This window comes from Schistocerca americana, chromosome 8, assembly GCF_021461395.2.
Source record: "Schistocerca americana isolate TAMUIC-IGC-003095 chromosome 8, iqSchAmer2.1, whole genome shotgun sequence".
Lineage (NCBI taxonomy): Eukaryota > Metazoa > Arthropoda > Insecta > Orthoptera > Acrididae > Schistocerca > Schistocerca americana.
The window spans coordinates 513,372,538-513,391,980 of NC_060126.1; the positions used below are offsets into that span (position 1 = coordinate 513,372,538).

General features: G+C 44.8%; 1 protein-coding gene across 1 annotated transcript in view; it reads right to left on the minus strand.

The window, feature by feature from the left end:
* LOC124545951 (cytochrome P450 4C1-like) overlaps window positions 1–19,443 on the minus strand; it is a 192,425-nt gene that overhangs the window by 134,644 nt on the left and 38,338 nt on the right. The window contains exon 2 of the mRNA XM_047124913.1: window positions 12,999–13,196. Within this exon, the coding sequence (XP_046980869.1) occupies window positions 12,999–13,196 (198 nt within the window). The remainder of the gene's footprint in view (window positions 1–12,998; window positions 13,197–19,443) is intronic.

Genomic DNA, 19,443 nt, shown 5'->3' on the forward strand with positions numbered 1-19,443 from the left:
GTAGATTTCATAAAACCGAGATGAAGGACGTGCATATCCGAAAGTTGCAGCGGTGCGCTACAACCTCTGACGCTGCAGTCCAGAGAGGTTACATACAGGAGCTGGCCGCTGAGCGTGCGGCTGACAGCCTTCGTCACCAATATTAAAAATCGTTGACGGGAATAATGGCGCTGCACATTTATCAGAACCAACGCTTCCAATCAGTCTTAAAATGCTGTCGGTAGGTACTACCGATTCAGCCGAACGAGAAGTCGGTTCAGATCGTAGAGACGATAGTTTTGGTTGGTTCTGAGCACTATGGGACTTAACATCTGTGGTCATCAGTCCCCTAGAACTTAGAACTACTTAAACCTAACTAACCTATGGACATCACACACATCCATCCCCGCGGCAGGATTCGAACCTGCAACCGTAGCAGTCGCGCGGTTCCGGACTGCGCGCCTAGAACCGCTAGACCACCGCGGCCGGACGATAGTTTTGGGTAAGATAGTTGTCGAGAGAGAGCCGTGTAGTGCAGTAAGTCGTAATTGTAGGAGACTATCGACGATATACACATAAGGGCCAAAGAAACTGGTACAGGCATGCGTATTCAAGTACAGAGATATGTAAACAGACAGAATACGGCGCTGCGGTCGGCAACGCCTATGTAAGGCGACAAGTGTCTGGCGCAGTTGTTAGATGGATTACTCCTGCTACAGTGGCAGGTTATCAAGATTTAAGTGAGTTTGGACGTGGTGGTATAGTCGGCGCACGAGTGATGGGACACAGCATCTCCGAGGTAGCGATGAAGTGGGGATTTTCCAGTACGATCATTTCACGAGTGTACCGTCAATATCAGGAAGGCTGCAAAACATCAAATCTCCGACATCGCTGCGGCTGGAAAAAGATCCTGCAAGAACTGGACCAACGACGACTAAAGAGAAACGTTCAACGTGACAGAAGTGCAACCCTTCCGCAAATAGCGGCAGATTTGAATACCGAGCCATCAACAAGTGTCAGCGTGCGAACCAAGGAGCGGAAGACCCACTCGTACACCCTTGATGATTGCACGACACAAAGCTTTATGCCTCGCCTGAGCCCACCAACACCGACATTGTACGGTCGATAACCGGAAACACGTTTTCTCGTCGGTCGAGTCTCGTTTCAAATTGTATCGAGCGGATGGACGTGTACGGGTATGGAGACAACCTCATGAATCCACGGACCCTGCATGTCAGCAGGGAGCTGTTCAGGCTGGTGTAGCCTCTGTAATGGTGTGGGACGTGTGCAGTTGGAGTGATATGGAAGCACTGATACGTCTAGGTACGACTCTGACGGGTGACTCGTATGTAAGCATCCTGTCTGATCACCTGCATCCATGCATGTCCATTGTGCATTCTGACGGACTTGGGCAATTCCAGCAGGAAAATGCGACACCCCACACGTCCAGAATTGCTACACAGTAGCTCCAGTAACACTCTTCTGAGTTTAAACATTTGCGCTGGCCACTAAACTCCCCAGACATGAACATTATTGAGCTTGTGTGAGATGCCTTGCAACGTGCTGTTAAGAAGAGGTCTCCACCCCCTCGTATTCTCGCCGATTTATGGACAGCCCTGCAGGATTCTTGGTGTCAATTCCCTACAGCACTACTTCAGACATTGGATGATTGCATGCCGCGTCGTGCTGCGGCACTTCTGCGTGGTCACGGGGGCCCTACACGGTATTAGAAGTTGCACCAGTTTCTTTGGCTCTTCAGTGTATTTTCTTTCGCTTATCCTTCCAAAATAAATTTTAGAGGATCTCGTTTTTAGTTTCGGGGCTGACAAAATTAGGATTCACCTAACAATTCAGATAGTGTAGCGAGATATTTAATAGCGAGTAATGTTTGCCGGGCTTGCGTAATTATTTATTGGTACAGAAGTATGTTTATGGGCTGTATGGCACAAGAGTTAATTATTTTGATTGTGCGTTGTTGATTGGTGGTTCTGGAAGCACACTCAGATTGTGTGGCGCGCTCTAAGGACTGGGATGTTGCTGTTTTGTGGTTGCGTGTAGGTGAATTTTTGGGGCCTCGAGCGAGTTGATGACTCACGTGCATGTCATTTAAGATGACAAACCTTGTCATTTGACAGCGTGAAGTTAGCCTGTTCCTACAGTGAAAATTTTCTCATTAGTTCATAAGGATCCGCCCTGATATACGAGGGTAATCCCAAAAGTAAGGCCTCCTATTTTTTTATAAGTACATAGACCTGTTTGTTTCTGCAGTGGTTTACATCAGTTTACAGCTTAAACATTTGGCTATTTTTCGACATAATTTCTGTCGATGCATTTTTATAGAGGCTGTGGCAGTTTTTGTATGCCCATGTCATACCAGCTCGTCGCCATGCTGTTCAGAAAGTTATAAACTTCCTCTTTCACCTCGTCGTCGGAGCTGAATCGCTTTCCAGCCAAACCTAGGGAACAGGTGATACTCACTGGGCGCCAATTCAGGACTACAGGGTGAATGGGAGATTATGTTCCACTGAAACTGCTGCAGGAGAGCAGGGGTTTGCCAGCGATGTGTGGGCGAGCGTTGTCATGGAAAATGTGTACGCCCTTGCTCAACAATTCCTCTTCTCCGGTTTTGAATTGCCCGTTTGAGTTTTTCAGAGTCTCACAGTACCTGTCAGCGTTAATTGTGGTCCCAGTCGGCATAAAGTCGACCAACAATACCCATTTCTGATCCCAAAAAAACGGTGGTCATGACTTTACCGGCAGACTGTGTTTGTTTGAATTTCCGTGGCTTTGGCGAGGAAGGATACCGCCACTGGCGTGATCGTTGCTCGGTCTCAGGTGTAAAGTGGTATGCCCATGTTTCGTCACCCGCGACAGCTGAGTCCAGAAAGTTGTCCTGCTCGGCTGCAAGGCGGTGAAGAAATGCGCGGGAAGCATCAACTCGTTGCCGCATGTGGTCCTCAGTCGACATGCGTAGCACCCATCTTGCGCACTGCTTCCGGTAGTTCAATGTTTCCGTTAAAATTCTGTGAGCGGTGCTTCGGGAAATCTCAGGAACCAACGTGCAGAGATCACCCAGGGTGATCCGCCGATCTTCACGCATGCTTTGCTCAACCTGTCTCCTCAGAAACTGACGGTCTCCCGCTCTTTTCTCCGTCGTGAATTTCGGTCCGATCAGCTGCAAACTCTCTACACCACTTACGAACATTTTTGACATCCATGCACGACTCACCATACAACCATACACTTCCGTTAGTTGGCGATGGATTTCAATCGGCGCAGTGCCCTTTGCGTTCAAAAGCCGAATAACTGAGGGCAATTCGCATTTGGCGGTAACATCCAACGGGAGCTCCATTCTCAAAGGCTGCCAAGCCAAGGCTGAGCGCCTCAGCGCGGCGTGCGCATGTTTACACACAGCGCGTCAAGCACTCTTCATAACAATGTGACCAACTGCCACACAAACAGAGTTCTGTACTTATAAAAAAAAAAAAAGACTTTACTTTTTGGATTACTCTCGTAGTTAAAGAAAGAGCACACATCTTAAGCTGCCATTACTGAAGGCATTCGTACTGCATAGCTATTACTGCTGATTAACCATGTCAAGTGACCATTTCAACTAGGGATCGTTTGTGGGTCTCATATCACCAACGCCTGAAGAGGTTTCAATTTTGTTCAAATTGTCTAATTGTATGGACCAAAGTGGAGGTGGGTCTAGGTTTTTTTTTGTTTACGATTACAGTCTGTCAGTGGGGACTTACAATTTTGCTAGCACTCGTACCCTTGCGACTTGGCTGTGCTGAAATCAAAAGAAATAAAACAAAGCTACGATACTTAAATTAGAATTCAGTGACCAACTTATAACTGAAATAAATTGCCCTTTATCGAAATTTTTTAAAATCAAGACTAAACGCAATTGAAAAATAATAACTTGAAAGGTTTCTTTTTAAAGTGATACCATAGATTATAAATGTACTCTGGGTAGCCGTATTTGCGGTAAATTTAGAGCGAAGAGTTTTAATTTCATTACGACCATATACAGGGTGAGTCACCTAACATTACCGCTGGATATATTTCGTAAACCACATGAAATACTGACGAATCGATTCCACAGACCGAACGTGAGGAGAGGGGCTAGTGTACTCGGTTAATACAAACCATTAAAAAAAATGCACGGAAGTATGTTTTTTAACACAAACCTACGTTTTTTAAATGGAACCCCGTTAGTTTTGTTACCACATCTGAACATATAAACAAATACGTAATCAGTGCCGTTTGTTGCATTGTAAAATGTTAATTACATCCGGAGATATTGTAACCTAAAGTTGACGCTTGAGTACCACTCCTCCGCTGTTCGATCGTGCGTATCGGAGAGCACCCAATTACGTAGGGATCCAGAGGGAACGGTGATGGACCTTAGGTACAGAAGAGACTGGAACAGCACATTACGTCCACATGCTAACACCTTTTTATTGGTCTTTTTCACTGACGCACATGTACATTACCATGAGGGGTGAGGTACACGTACACACGTGGTTTCCGTTTTCAATTACGGAGTGGAATAGAGTGTGTCCCGACATGTCAGGCCCATAGATGTTCAATGTGGTGGCCATCATTTGCTACACACAATTGCAATCTCTGGCGTAATGAATGTCGTACACGCCGCAGTACATCTGGTGTAATGTCGCCGCAGGCTGCCACAATACGTTGTTTCATATCCTCTGGGGTTGTAGGCACATCACGGTACACATTCGCCTTTAACGTACCCCACAGAAAGAAGTCCGGAGGTGTAAGATCAGGAGACCGGGCTGGCCAATTTATGCGTCCTCCACGTCCTATGAAACGCCCGTCGAACATCATGTCAAGGGTCAGCCTAGTGTTAATTGCGGAATGTGCAGGTGCACCATCATGCTGATACCACATACGTCGACGCGTTTCCAGTGGGACATTTTCGACCAACGTTGGCAGATCATTCTGTAGAAACGCGAAGTATGTTGCAGCTGTTTGCGCCCCTGCAATGAAGTGAGAACCAATGAGGTGGTCGCCAATGATTCCGCACCATACATTTACAGTCCACGGTCGCTGTCGCTCTACCTGTCTGAGCCAGCGAGGATTGTCCACGGACCAGTAATGCATGTTCCGTAGATTCACTGCCCCGTGGTTTGTGAAACCCGCTTCATCGGTAAACAGGTAGAACTGCAACGCATTCTCTGTTAATGCCCATTGACAGAATTGCACTCGATGATTAAAGTCATCACCATGTAATTGCTGAGGTAGCGACACATGAAACGGGTGAAAGCGGTGACGATGCAGTATGCGCATGACACTACTTTGACTCAGTCCACCGGCTCTCGCAATGTCCCGTGTACTCATGCGTGGGTTCGTGGCAACAGCAGCTAACACACCAACTGCACCCGCTTCTCCTGTGACGGGCCTGTTACGGACCCGTTTGCGTTGCATACAGTTGGCGGTAGGTGCTTTGCAATGTGCGGCACGTTAGATGCTCTCTGTCCGGGTACCATTCTGCATACACCCTGCAGGCTTCAGCTGCATTTCGTCGACACTCGCCATAGATGAGTATCATCTCCGCCTTTTCAGAGTTCGAATACACCACGCTCACAGTTCCTACAACACTACGCTATCACAGACGTCTGGTAACACGGTGTACTACAGTTGGTCTGCGTGCGGAGACGAATGCAGAATAACAATAGCAGCAAGCGCTACATGTGGACACTGCGACAGCTAGACCAAACCACAACAGTGCACTACAGCCACACTCGTAAACACAGTCGTCATCGTAAACATGTCCCTGCAGATGCTGCTCGCCGACCGTGGCCCGTGTTTGTTACAACACGCAACTGAACGTCGGAGGTTTCAAGCGTCAACTTTAGGTTACAACATCTCCGGATTTAATTAACATTTTACAGTGCAACAAACGGCACTGATTACGTATTTGTTTATATGTTCGGATGTACTAACAAAATTAACGTGGTTCCATTTAAAAAAACGTAGGTTTGTGTTAAAAAACATATTTCCGTTCATTTTTGTATGGTTTGTAGTAAACAATTACACTAGCCCCTCTCCTCACGTTCGGTCTGTGGAATCGGTTCGTCAGTATTTGATGTGGTTTACGAAATATATCCAGCGGTAACGTTAGGTGAGTCACCCTGTATAAACATATTCTGATTGGTTTATAAGTATTACAAAACTAACCGCATTTTTCAAAAAAATCAGGTTTATTTTCACAAAATAAGACAAAGTCAGAATAGATAGTAAACTATATCGCTGACTTGACTTGTAGCTTAATTCTGTGAGGCTATGATACATTCTACAGAACAAAAGAGGGTGATTTTCCCTGGACGGAAATTTCATAAGTAAAAGGTTTACGCACGTAGTTTTTGCTACTGATGTTGACACGATCTCGAAGAGAGAAGGGTTTTGATTCTAATATCGATTCTTATGTTAATTTTGAACGGGCTTATCTGAATTTTCGATAAAACACTGGTACTAGTCTGAAACATGTAGTTAGCACTGCGTGTTAAGTTTTAAAAGCATTTAAGTTACTTATCACAGCTAAAGAAACTCCATTAGGCCATCGAATCTATTGTTAGGCAGATAGTTTCTTTTAATGGCATGGATAACTATAATTACTTCTGAATACTATTATTACTTTTTAGAAAATAACTTATACTTATAAGTGATTCATTAAGAACAATGGAATCTTTGTGAGAATATAATACGTTAATGATTAAAGTTGCTTATATGAATACCAAATACTCTGTGCTGGGAAACCTATATTCAGGTGCGATAGCAGAGAGGGGCCAGTTGAACTATAGGGCAAAGGCTTACAGCTACGTCAAGTAAGCAGCAAAAAATAACAGACGAGTTTGTTTATAAAGTGTAACATAAATTAAATTGTCAATCGTACTTGATAGTGGCACAGTGCGAACTACATTAACAGGAAATTCCTTCTTTGAAACGAGAATTGACATGTCAGTAAGCGATGTTCAGAAAACCTGTTAAAGACACATAACCTGCAAAAGAAATAAGTTTTGAAATATCTCGCTTCAAATTGTTGTAATTGTATTTGTTAAACAAAGAAGCATTTGCAAAACAGAACCTGTAAACTAATTGTGTATGTTTTGTTCCCTTTGCATAGCCACATTGAGGGGTTTGGAGCCCACAATACTAGCAACTCTGTACAGTCCTGGTGTAAAGAAACAACCCGTGCTGTTTCCTCAAATTTATGCGGGATAATTTACTTTTATTTACGTCGAGTGCAAACTGGCAGTCCTGGTACGAACTGTCGACTTTCTGCAGGTCTCCTTTCATCCCGCTGGCGTTACAGGTCTCCTGTCTCCAACAGCATCGCCTGCAAACAGTGCCGCGGACCTTCCGACGTCATTCGCGAGTTTGTTTGTCTACACACTGAACAGTCAGAGTGCTAAAATGATGGAACTCTGATACGGTTTAGTTTCAAAATCAGAGGTACTGTTCCTTCTTCTCCGCTGCGTCTGTCGCAAACTACACGCAGGAAGACATTGTCTTTCCCATCACGTGCTGATCGGTTAGTTATCTGCTTAAAGCTTGTAGAAATCCCTCTCGAGAAGTGTGGCCTTTACATTCGACGATTCACGTCGGCTATTACTTTGGTCATCCTCGTCTTTTGACAAGCTTCCGCGTCGGCACTGCGGCCGAAGAGTAGCAGCTGGCGCCTGCTAATGGGCCGAGAGCTGCTTCCCGCGCCGGAGCACGCCTCGAGGCAGCAGCGTTTCGCAGCAGTACGGATTCCTCACACGGACCCGCGCCGAGCCTGGCACGCCGACGTCCGCCTTTGTTGACCGCCGAGGACAGGGCTAGCGCAGAGGCCGGCCTCTGTGTTTTGTTTACACTGAGGTCGTAGCAGCGGCGTCTATTGCAACACTGCGTCCGCCTCGCTGGACTTTCCACCAGACCCCAGCACCGTGGCTTCTTGCATTCGATGACCACTGTTCTGCAGCGCAACTAGCAAGATATTACACCTGAAATTTTAAAGTACCTCCGTCACATAGATAGCTGTACTTAGCGATTTACGGTTGTCGCCGCCCGCGGTGGACGAGCGGTTCTAGGCGCTTCAGTCCGGAACCGCGCGACCGCTACGGTAGCAGGTTCGAATCTTGCTTCGGGCATGGCTGTGTGTGACGTCCTTAGGTTAGTTAGGTTTAAGTACTTCTAAGTTCTAGGGGACTGATGACCTCAGAAGTTGAATCCCATAGTGCTCAGAGCCATTTGAACCATTTTTTTACTGTTGTCAAAAGCGTATTGCAAAAGAAAACTTGAGATAAAATAACTGTCTCTCTCTCACACACACAAAATAACACTGGACTCGCATTCGGGAGGACGACGGTTCAATCCCGTCTCCGGCCATCCAGATTTAGGTTTTCCGTGATTTCCCTAAATCGTTTCAGGCAAATGCCGGGATGGTTCCTTTGAAAGGGCACGGCCGATTTCCTTCCCAATCCTTCCCTAACCCGAGCTTGCGCTCCGTCTCTAATGACCTCGTTGTCGACGGGACGTTAAACACTAACCACCACCATCACCACACAAAATAACATATATAATTAACAAAAACGTAATCAGCATTGGTTATACGTATCATTTCAGTTATTTTTACTCGAACATTTTCTGTATCCAGAAAGGCCCGTACAGGACCTGCAACATGCGGTCGTGCATGATCCTGCTGAAATGTAGGGTTTCGCAGGGATCGAATGAAGGGTAGAGCCACGGGTCGTAGCACATCTGAAATGTAACGTCCACTGTTCAAAGTGCCGTCAATGCGTACAAGAGGTGACCGAGACGTGTAACCAATGGCACCCCATACCATCACGCCGGGTGATACGCCAGTACGGCGATGACGAAAACAGGCGTCCAATGTGCGTTCACTGCGATGTCGCCAAACACGGATGCGACCATCATAATGCTGTAAACAGAACCTGGATTCATCCGAAAAAATGACGTTTTGCCATTCGTGCACCCAGGTTCGTAGTTGAGTACACCATCGCAGGCGCTCCTGTCTGTGATGCAGCGTCAAGGGTAACCGCAGCCACGGTCTCCGAGCTGATAGTCCATGCTGCTGCAAACGTCGTCGAACTGTTCGTGCAGACGGTTGTTGTCTTGCAAACGTCCCCATCTGTCGACTCATGAATCGAGACGTGGCTGCACGATCCGTTACAGCCATGCGGAAAAGATGCCTGTCATCTCGACTGCTAGTGATACGAGGCCGTTGGGATCCAGCACGGCGTTCCGTATTACCCTCCTGAACCCACCGATTCCATATTCTGCTTTCGACCAACGCGACCAGAAATGTCGCGATACGATAAACCGCAATCGCGATAGGCTACAATCCGACCTTTATCAAAGTCGGAAACGTGATGGTACGCATTTCTCCTCCTTATACGAGGCATTCCAACAACGTTTCACCAGGCAAAGCCGGTCAGCTGCTGTTTGTGTATGAGAAATCGGTTGGAAACTTTCCTCGTGTCAGCACGTTGTAGGTGTCGCCACCGGCGCCCACATTGTGTGAATGCTCTGAAAAGCTAATCATTTGCATATCACAGCATCTTCTTCCTGTCAGTTAAATTTCGCGTCTGTAGCACGTCATCTTCGTGGTGTAGTAATCTTAATGCCGAATAGTGTAAACTGTACACCTCATATAATAATTAACTTTTAACGTCTTTTGAGAACCACTGTGTTCTCTGGCCCGTTTTCAGTTAAGAAACTTACAGGAAACGTCAATTATAGCGAAGCAACGAAATGAAGACAAGTTCTGGTCAACGTTTAGTATTGTCAACGACCTGAGTTACACTCACCAAATTTTAAGAACGTTTATTTTAGCTACATTCTTCAAAATTAATATTTTGTAAAGTCTTTTACTCGGAATTATTTTCAGCTGACAACTTTTGTCCCCAGTAAGGCCATTACACCGCACCTGCCACAAAACGAGAATGTGGAGAAATTCACACGGAAGGTTAACGTGTCGACGACGTAACCGACGTTCAAGCCAGGGTGATGCACGGGTTGAACGACATCTACATCTACATTTATACTCCGTAAGCCACCCAACGGTGTGTGGCGGAGGGCACTTTACGTGCCACTGTCATTACCTCCCTTTCCTGTTCCAGTCGCGTATGGTTCGCGGGAAGAACGACCGCCGGAAAGCGTCCGTGCGCGCTCGAATCTCTCTAATTTTACATTCATGATCTCCTCGGGAGATGTAAGTAGGGGGAAGCAATATATTCGATACCTCATCCAGAAACGCACCCTCTCGAAACCTGGACAGCAAGCTACATCGCAATGCAGAGCGCCTCTCTTGCAGAGTCTGCCACTTGAGTTTGCTAAACATCTCCGTAACGCTTACCAAATAATCCTGTGACGAAACGCGCCGCTCTTCTTTGGATCTTCTCCATCTCCTCTGTCAACCCGACCTGGTACGGATCCCACACTGATGAGCAATACTCAAGTATTGCTCGAACGAGCGTTTTGTAAGTCACCTCGTTTGTTGATGGACTACATTTTCTAAGGATCTCCCAATGTGCCTCAAACTGGCACCTGCCTTACCAACAATTAATTTTATATGATCATTCTACTTCAAATCGTTCCGTACGCATACTCACAGATATTTTACAGAAGTAACTGCTACCAGTGTTTGTTCCGCTACCATATAATCGTATAATAAAGGATCCTTCTTTCTATGTACTCGCAATACATTACATTTGTCTATGTTAAGGGTCAGTTGCCACTCCCTGCACCAAGTGCCTATCCGCTAGAGATCTTCCTGCATTTCGCTGCAATTTTCTAATGCTACAACTTCTCTGTATACTACAGCAACATCCGCGAAAATCCGCATGGAACTTCCGACACTATCTACTAGGTCATTTATATACACTCCTGGAAATTGAAATAAGAACACCGTGAATTCATTGTCCCAGGAAGGGGAAACTTTATTGACACATTCATGGGGTCAGATACATCACATGATCACACTGACAGAACCACAGGCACATAGACACAGGCAACAGAGCATGCACTAGTACAGTGTATATCCACCTTTCGCAGCAATGCAGGCTGCTATTCCCCCATGGAGACGATCGTAGAGATGCTGGATGTAGTCCTGTGGAACGGCTTGCCATGCCATTTCCACCTGGCGCCTCAGTTGGACCAGCGTTCGTGCTGAACGTGCAGACCGCGTGAGACGACGCTTCATCCAGTCCCAAACATGCTCAATGGGGGACAGATCCGGAGATCTTGCTGGCCAGGGTAGTTGACTTACACCTTCTAGAGCACGTTGGGTGGCACGGGATACATGCGGACGTGCATTGTCCTGTTGGAACAGCAAGTTCCCTTGCCGGTCTAGGAATGGTAGAACGATGGGTTCGATGACGGTTTGGATGTACCGTGCACTATTCAGTGTCCCCTCGACGATCACCAGTGGTGTACGGCCAGTGTAGGAGATCGCTCCCCACACCATGATGCCGGGTGTTGGCCCTGTGTGCCTCGGTCGTATGCAGTCCTGATTGTGGCGCTCACCTGCACGGCGCCAAACACGCGTACGACCATAATTGGCACCAAGGCAGAAGTGACTCTCATCGCTGAAGACGACACGTCTCCATTCGTCCCTCCATTCACGCCTGTCGCGACACCACTGGAGGCGGGCTGCACGATGTTGGGGCGTGAGCGGAAGACGTCCTAACGGTGTGCGGGACCGTAGCCCAGCTTCATGGAGACGGTAGCGAATGGTCCTCGCCGATACCCCAGGAGCAACAGTGTCCCTAATTTGCTGGGAAGTGGCGGTGCGGTCCCCTACGGCACTGCGTAGGATCCTACGGTCTTGGCGTGCATCCGTGCGTCGCTGCGGTCCGGTCCCAGGTCGACGGGCACGTGCACCTTCCGCCGACCACTGGCGACAACATCGATGTACTGTGGAGACCTCACGCCCCACGTGTTGAGCAATTCGGCGGTACGTCCACCCGGCCTCCCGCATGCCCACTATACGCCCTCGCTCAAAGTCCGTCAACTGCACATACGGTTCACGTCCACGCTGTCGCGGCATGCTACCAGTGTTAAAGACTGCGATGGAGCTCCGTATGCCACGGCAAACTGGCTGACACTGACGGCGGCGGTGCACAAATGCTGCGCAGCTAGCGCCATTCGACGGCCAACACCGCGGTTCCTGGTGTGTCCGCTGTGCCGTGCGTGTGATCATTGCTTGTACAGCCCTCTCGCAGTGTCCGGAGCAAGTATGGTGGGTCTGACACACCGGTGTCAATGTGTTCTTTTTTCCATTTCCAGGAGTGTATATTGTGAAAAGCAATGGTCCCATAATACTCCGCTGTGGCACGCCAAAGGTTACTTTAACGTCTATAGACGTCTCTCCATTGAGAGCAACATGCTGTGTTCCGTTTGCTAAAAACTCTTCAATCCAAGCACACAGCTGGTCGAATATTCCGTAGGCTCTTACTTTGTTTATCAGGCGACAGTCCGGAACTGTATCGAACGCCTTCCGGAAGTCAAGAAAAATGGCATCTTCCTGGGAGCCTGTATCTAATATTTTCTGGCTCTCATGAACAAATAAAACGAGTTGGGTCTCACACGATCGCTGTTTCCGGAATCCATGTTGATTCCTACAGAGTAGATTGTGGGTTTCCAGAAAAGAAACAATACGCGAGCAAAAAACGTGTTGTAAAATTCTACAACAGATCGATGTCAGAGATATGGGCGTATAGTTTTGTGCATCTGCTCGACGACCCTTCTTGAAAACTGGAACTACCTGTGCTCTTTTCCAATCATCTGGAATTCCCCGACAGTTCCAGACGGCCGTTTGAGCACTGTGAGCGTTGTATTCGAGCAAGGGGAGAATACGTAGAAGATCTGAGGCATTAAAGGAACCGCCTTTAACTTTTGTGTATTTTTCGTTAATCTAGTTGAGGAAGTTTCTGTACTAGACGTCGGCAGCACTTGGCCAGCGGCGCGTGCAGCCAGCCACTTACCTCCGCCTGCGGCTCCAGCCGTCCCCCGCTGCCGCGGTGGCGAGTCCGCGCCCTGTGAAGGGCCGCAGGGCGTCCCACTGCCGGAGGCCGGCCCTCTCGTGGAAGCCGCCGCCCCCGCCGCCGCCGCCGCCTCCCAGCACGGCCGCCGCGTGCTCCGGGTCGGTCAGCAGCACGTACAGCCGCGCGCCCACCCACACCCTGCAACAGGCGAGAGCCGGCCGCTCACCTCGCCAGTACAGACCGCACCGCAGCAGCAAGCTGAAGTCGCCGGCCAGCATGCGTGTCGTCCTTACTGCGCTCTCCGGTCTGCACTCTGGACACACGTGACTCTGCGCAACGTCCTGTCCCGTGGAGTTCTGTTCCTCTTTGACTAACTACTGCAGCTTACGTCCACGCGAACATCCTTAGTATAGCCTTAGTATAGACAGCTCCAACATTCTGCGTGGTTTCTGTTTGTTCTAAGTCGTGTCTCCCTACCACTTTAGCGCAACGACGCTCTGAGCGTGTTTTTTAGGAAATTGACTAGTTTGAACCTGGGACCTATTGCCGGTAAGGAGACGCCAGACCACACATGACATGTAGAGTTCAGAAGAGTTCAGTGAGACTAGCGATGATATAACCAAATACTTAATGATTTCAGCGTCAGCTACACTGCACTCCCTGTAAAAGAATCTTAATACTAACTAAATTTAGTGGAAGGGGTTCAAGGCTTTACTATTTTTAGTTAGCTGGTAAAATAACGTCGAAAAAGCAGTTAAGTTTACCAATGGAAATTTTATTCTACTCACAAAACATTTTTTATAACGTGCACTATTGATAAAAGGAAATATTTTAATACAGGATGATAAAAACCAACTGCGTTCAACAAAAATGTGAACGAATATTCCCTGAGTGGTTTCCAAGTTCTACAATGGATCGAAGGATGACCTATGCCATATCACATCTATAATCTAGGTTTACATTAAGTTTCACAAATGAGAAAACTATCAAAATGGTCTACAGTGACCCTCAATTATCTTTAATTACTAATCTAACTTGTCGTAAATTACAGTGGCTGATGTGGCTTCTCAATAATTATATAACAGAAAAATCATCGCGTTTCAGATTTTAACTTACGTAGCAAATGTGAATACCATGAGCTTCAATTGACGATCGACACTAGTATTACGTAAAAAGGGGATGTAACAGATGAGACTTCTGCAGTTCTGAGTGAAGCCTTACGCACTCAAAAATGTGGCATCACGTGCATTCATTACCTCGTCGGTCTTCGTCAGGGGGCAGCGGACGGCACAGCTCCCTGCACCTCGCCGTCTCATAAGCAACTCTCTCCTAACTTCTCCTTACTACAATTTACTGAAGTTGGTTTAAAAAAAAAACTGTCTGGCTGTGTTTTCATCTGACCAATCAGGGTCTCAATGTTAACCTTAAGCTCCGCCTACAAAAATTCTGTCTATCCAATGAGAAACGTTATACATTTCGTGGTGGGGCAATATTTTTAAAGTTTGCAACGTAACAGAGATGCGAAAAAGTCTCACGCTAAAACTTGCAGCTGGTGTGGCCCTTTTGTTGTTATCGTAAGATCTATACTGTTCTTCTGGAGGGCTCTATCTTTTAACATGGGCTGGGAGGTGGTCCTGGTGGTTACTTTTCGTGGTGGGGCAATGTTTTTAACGTTTGCAACATAACAGAGACGCGAAAAAGTCTCACGCTAAAACTTGCAGCTGGTGTGGCCCTTTTAGTGTTATCGTAAGATCTATGCTGTTCTTCTGGAGGGCTCTAGCTTTTAAATGGGCTGGGGGTGGTCCTGGTGGTTAGCTGGCAACGTGGGTGTTCGTCCCTTATCATAGGGCCTTCTAGCTTAACACGGTTCTGCTCTCGGCTTCTGTTCTCGTTTCTCCCCATGGAAATGCGTCTGTCTCATGCTGGGAAGGTATGACATGCATTTAGGCATTCTTGTGTTAGTCTGTGGTATTGCATTTGCTCACTCGTTGATCGTATTACTTTGGTTAATTTAGTGTCACGATTTATTCGGAGCTATGTGACATACTACTGGATTTGCTTATCATGTCAGGGTTTTCATGGAAGGTGTTGGATTTGCCTGACACCTTACATATCACCATCCTTCGAACTTAATTTTTGCACTGAAGTTAGGCAATGATTGAATCGTTGTCTAAGTCAGTCAAAAATTATTCCTTTATCTAAATTTTGTTGCCTGCTGTTCAGCCACATTAGTCTGATTCTATGCTAGTTTGTATTACTAATTTATATTATTATATTCTTCCACATTATTCTCAAAAATATGTTTATATTGACAAGAGAAGAATATTTTTATTCTATTATAATTATAATTTTTTAATCATGTTCTTTCTTTATTTAAGTGTGAAGTTTGTTTTTTAAGAAGTTTGTTATCGAAAGTGAGGAGTCTTTCACATCGATTTTCTTAGAAATTTGTTTTTATGAATGTAGTAATGAACTAAATTCTATTCCTAACACATTTTCTATATATCATGTATAAGTAAAATGTTTTTGTTTCTAGACACTCATTTCAACATTGTTACACTAAAAAATAAGAATTATTTCCAAGAATTGCTTTGACAAAGAAATATACATACACAAGTATTGAGATATTATCCTAACAAATGGTACAAATGTTAAAAAAAGGGAAAATATCCAACAAGATAATTTTTTATTCTTTGTTTTTATAAGGAGAAAATAAGTAAAATATAGTTATTCTTTTATTTTTATGAGGAGAAAATAAGTGGCATATAGTTTTAGTGTTTATTATGCCTTACTTTTGTTCTTTATATACTGTCCATTTCAGAACTAATGACTTATTTTTATCGATAGTCTATTTTTTACTTAAGTCTATAGTCAATGACTGTTATTTTCTAGTTTATTAGCTGTCTGGCGTGCTTAACTTATTTAGTTTTTCACATGTTTCTTTTGCACAAATTCTACATCACATAATTTGATTTCACACATTCACACAGTCCTATGAATGTTTAAGCATGAGGTTGGCGAATGTTTTTGCACAAAGGTGATGGACTTGAGCGGGATGGATGTGGGTAAGTATTTGATGTACAGCTTCGTTCGTCGTTCCTTGTAGGCTTTGCAAGTGTGTGTTGCTGTTATGGAGGTCCCGTAATGGAATGGAGCTGTGAGTGCAGAATCTCGTGGTTTACTGGCTTTGTATGCGTGAAAGTCATCGTTATGTGTCGCTGAAAGCGGTCGTTTTTCGTCGTAATACTTCGCAGATGACTAGTTTACAATAGGATAGGGATTTGGGAAGGTATGTCGTCTATTCTTCACCCATCTTCTTTCTTAGTCTCAATCTTGCGAATCTTCAACTTCTGTTCTTCCTGCTTTTTCTCTGCTTCTTACTTGCTTCTTGGTTCTTCTCTGGCCAGGATATGGAAATATTTATTGATAACTAGTTGCTTTGAAGTTCTCCTCTTAGTAACAGTTTCATAAATTGTTTGGACATGTCATTTCTACTTTGTGGACGTTTTCTTCAGTATCGTGCATCAGCGTGCTGTTTAATAGCGGTGGTGTCACTTTTACACATATTTTTTGCCAGTGGTGGCTTGCCCAAGCCGTCTTCTCGTCGGGCCGTTTCTTGCTCGCTCTGCTGAGTCGGGACGTTCCAAGACCCTCTCGACCTTCCGTGTTCTGTCACAGTAGGGTTTCGCTTAGCGGGCAGATTTACTGCCCACATCAGATATAAGGGCCTCTGTTGGTCCCGCTGTTCTTTCCCTTCTCTCAACGCTTCTGCCTTGTAGGAATCATTTCTTGCTAATTACGTCCTTTTCTTTCTTGATACTTCTCGCGTTGCAACTTGTGGGTCATTGCATCTGGTCTTTGCTGGAGTTTTTACAATGGTTCTTACAAAAAGTTTTACTTATAATCATCTAACATATGTCTAGTACCTACATTGTTTTACGCCTTCTTAAAAAGCTTTACAAATTTCGGTGCCCTTTCCATGTTACAATACTAACATATTTTTAGTCTTAACTTCTACAAGAATCCTCAAATTCGTTTTTTATTTTTGTGTAGTGTCGTGGTGTATAGCATTTTAGTATTTCATGCTGTTAGACTATCTATGTTTTATCCCTTCATCTTAATCTGTGGTACTATTGGTGTTATTTTTGTTTTTGTTTTTATTGAAACTACTTTCTTTTTCCCACCTTCCTCTCTCTTCATTCTTCTTTCTCCTGACGATCTTATCTGCAACATAATCTTGAAATACTGTGCTGATTATTTACCAGTAACAAAATTAATCTTCAAACTTTTTGATATGGCTCACATGGTGAAGTCCTAAGGTTTTGCCTGTTTTTGGGTTCATTAGTTCCACAGCATTATCATGAGCAATTCGGCTAATTATGACAGGTCCTTTGTATGCAGTGTAAAACCTATGTATTTTGTGTTTCTGTTTGCTGGAGAGATGGTGTGTTTTTACAAATACTTTCTGGCCTACTGAGAATGTTCTTTTAATTCCTGTTCTATCTCCTCTTTCTTTTCTTTTAATGGCTGCCTTTCTGATGTTGGAGAGTGCTGTTGCTATGACCTGTTTGTGCTGTCTACATGGTGCAATAGGAAATCTAACATTTTCTCTGGTTATGTTTGGGGGTTCAATATTTTTAAGTACAGTAACTGGAGGTAGTAGTGTAGTGCTATATGGCATTTCATTTATTACTTCTTGAAAATCTTTAAGGTATATACCTCATGTGTTGTGTCTTTTGCCTGCATATAATCGGCATAAAGTGCCTATGTCCCTCATAGATCGTTCTGCTGGATTTACGCTAGGTTTGTACTTAGATATGTAGATGGGTTTTATTTTGTGTTGTTTTAACGTGTTCTGCCATTGCACTGATTTGTATTGTGGGCCATTATCCGAAATTATTCGTTCCACTCGACCTACTTCTCTGAGAAAATCTTGTCTAAATGCTTTACTTATAGTAAGACCTGTTGCCCGTTTTAATGGTGTCAAGGTAACATATTTAAAAGTAAGTTCCAAAAGGACAAATATGAAAATATATCCATTTTTTGTGCATGGGAGGGGCCCCATCAAATCTGTCGCAGCTATTTGTTTTAATTTTTTAGGGATTATTGGAAACATAGGTGGTTTGGTTTGGAAAGTGACGTGTTTAGCCCTCATACATTTTTTTCATTTGACTAATACTGTTCTAATTCGTCTTTCCATATTAGGAAAATGGCTTGTTTGTTCTATTTTTAAAAAGCATTTCTTTGGTCCAAAGTGGCCATTACTTAAATGTGTATACCATATGTACTTATTAATTAGTTCATCTGGGATATAAATTAATCATTCATTCGTTGCAACATTTCGTCTAAAAAATAAAACATTGTTTTTTACGAGACAGTGCTGTCGAATGTCTGGAAAATCCTTACTTCTCCACTTGTGTTTGATTCCTAGTATTTTGGGATCCTTGTCCTGTTCTTTGCCTATGTTTTTCAATGCTGTCGTAATGTAGTTTTCGAAAGGTACTTGTTTCATATAGTACATTGTAAACTGGTCTTCTGCTGCTTCCAAACCTATGTTATTGGATGCACCCTGTGGACATCATGATACAGCATCTGCTAATACATTCGCTGGTCCTGGTATGTGTGTAATAGTGAAGTCAAATAAGTGTTTAATACTAACAGTCTTAGGTAAAAATACCTCTGCTTTATCTCGTAAAATACCCTCTAATTCTCTTTTACTGTGTTCCGAAATACCTTGAACTTCTTGCAATTTTTCGTCGATTTCTTTATGGACTTCTAACATGAGTTGAGGCGATTCCCCCTTTTGTGCACACCATTCTAATTCTTCATCCTCTTTATCTCGCGTCATTCTTAATTGTTTGTTTATGTGGTGTCACCGCCAGACACCACACTTGCTAGGTGGTAGCCTTTTAAATCGGCCGCGGTCCGGTCGGTAGTATACGTCGGACCCGCGTGTCGCCACTGTCAGTGATCGCAGACCGAGCGCCACCACACGGCAGGTCTAGAGAGACGTACTAGCACTCGCCCCAGTTGCACAGACGACTTTGCCAGAAGGGGATCACTGACAAATACGCTCTCATTTGCCGAGACGATAGTTAGCATAGCCTTCAGCTAAGTCAATTGCTACGACCTAGCAAGGCGCCATCACCAAGTTATATTGAGATGATAATACTGTATCAACAAGACCAATGTTCACCAATTGTGGATTAAAGTTAAGTATTCCAGCAGCTACGTACTTTTCTTTATGGCATTCATTACGTATCCTGTTTCAGACCTCACGCCAGCCTGCGTGAGTTTAAGCGCGTGCCTTTCGGCTTCCTCTCATTGTGTCTAGGCTGTCTTGCCTAGACACAACAGTTTATAACTGGTATTTCTTCTAATTTTAGCTTTTGCTCAAAGAGAAGTGTGACATTCCCGAATGTTACGCTACCTTTCCCCATATCTA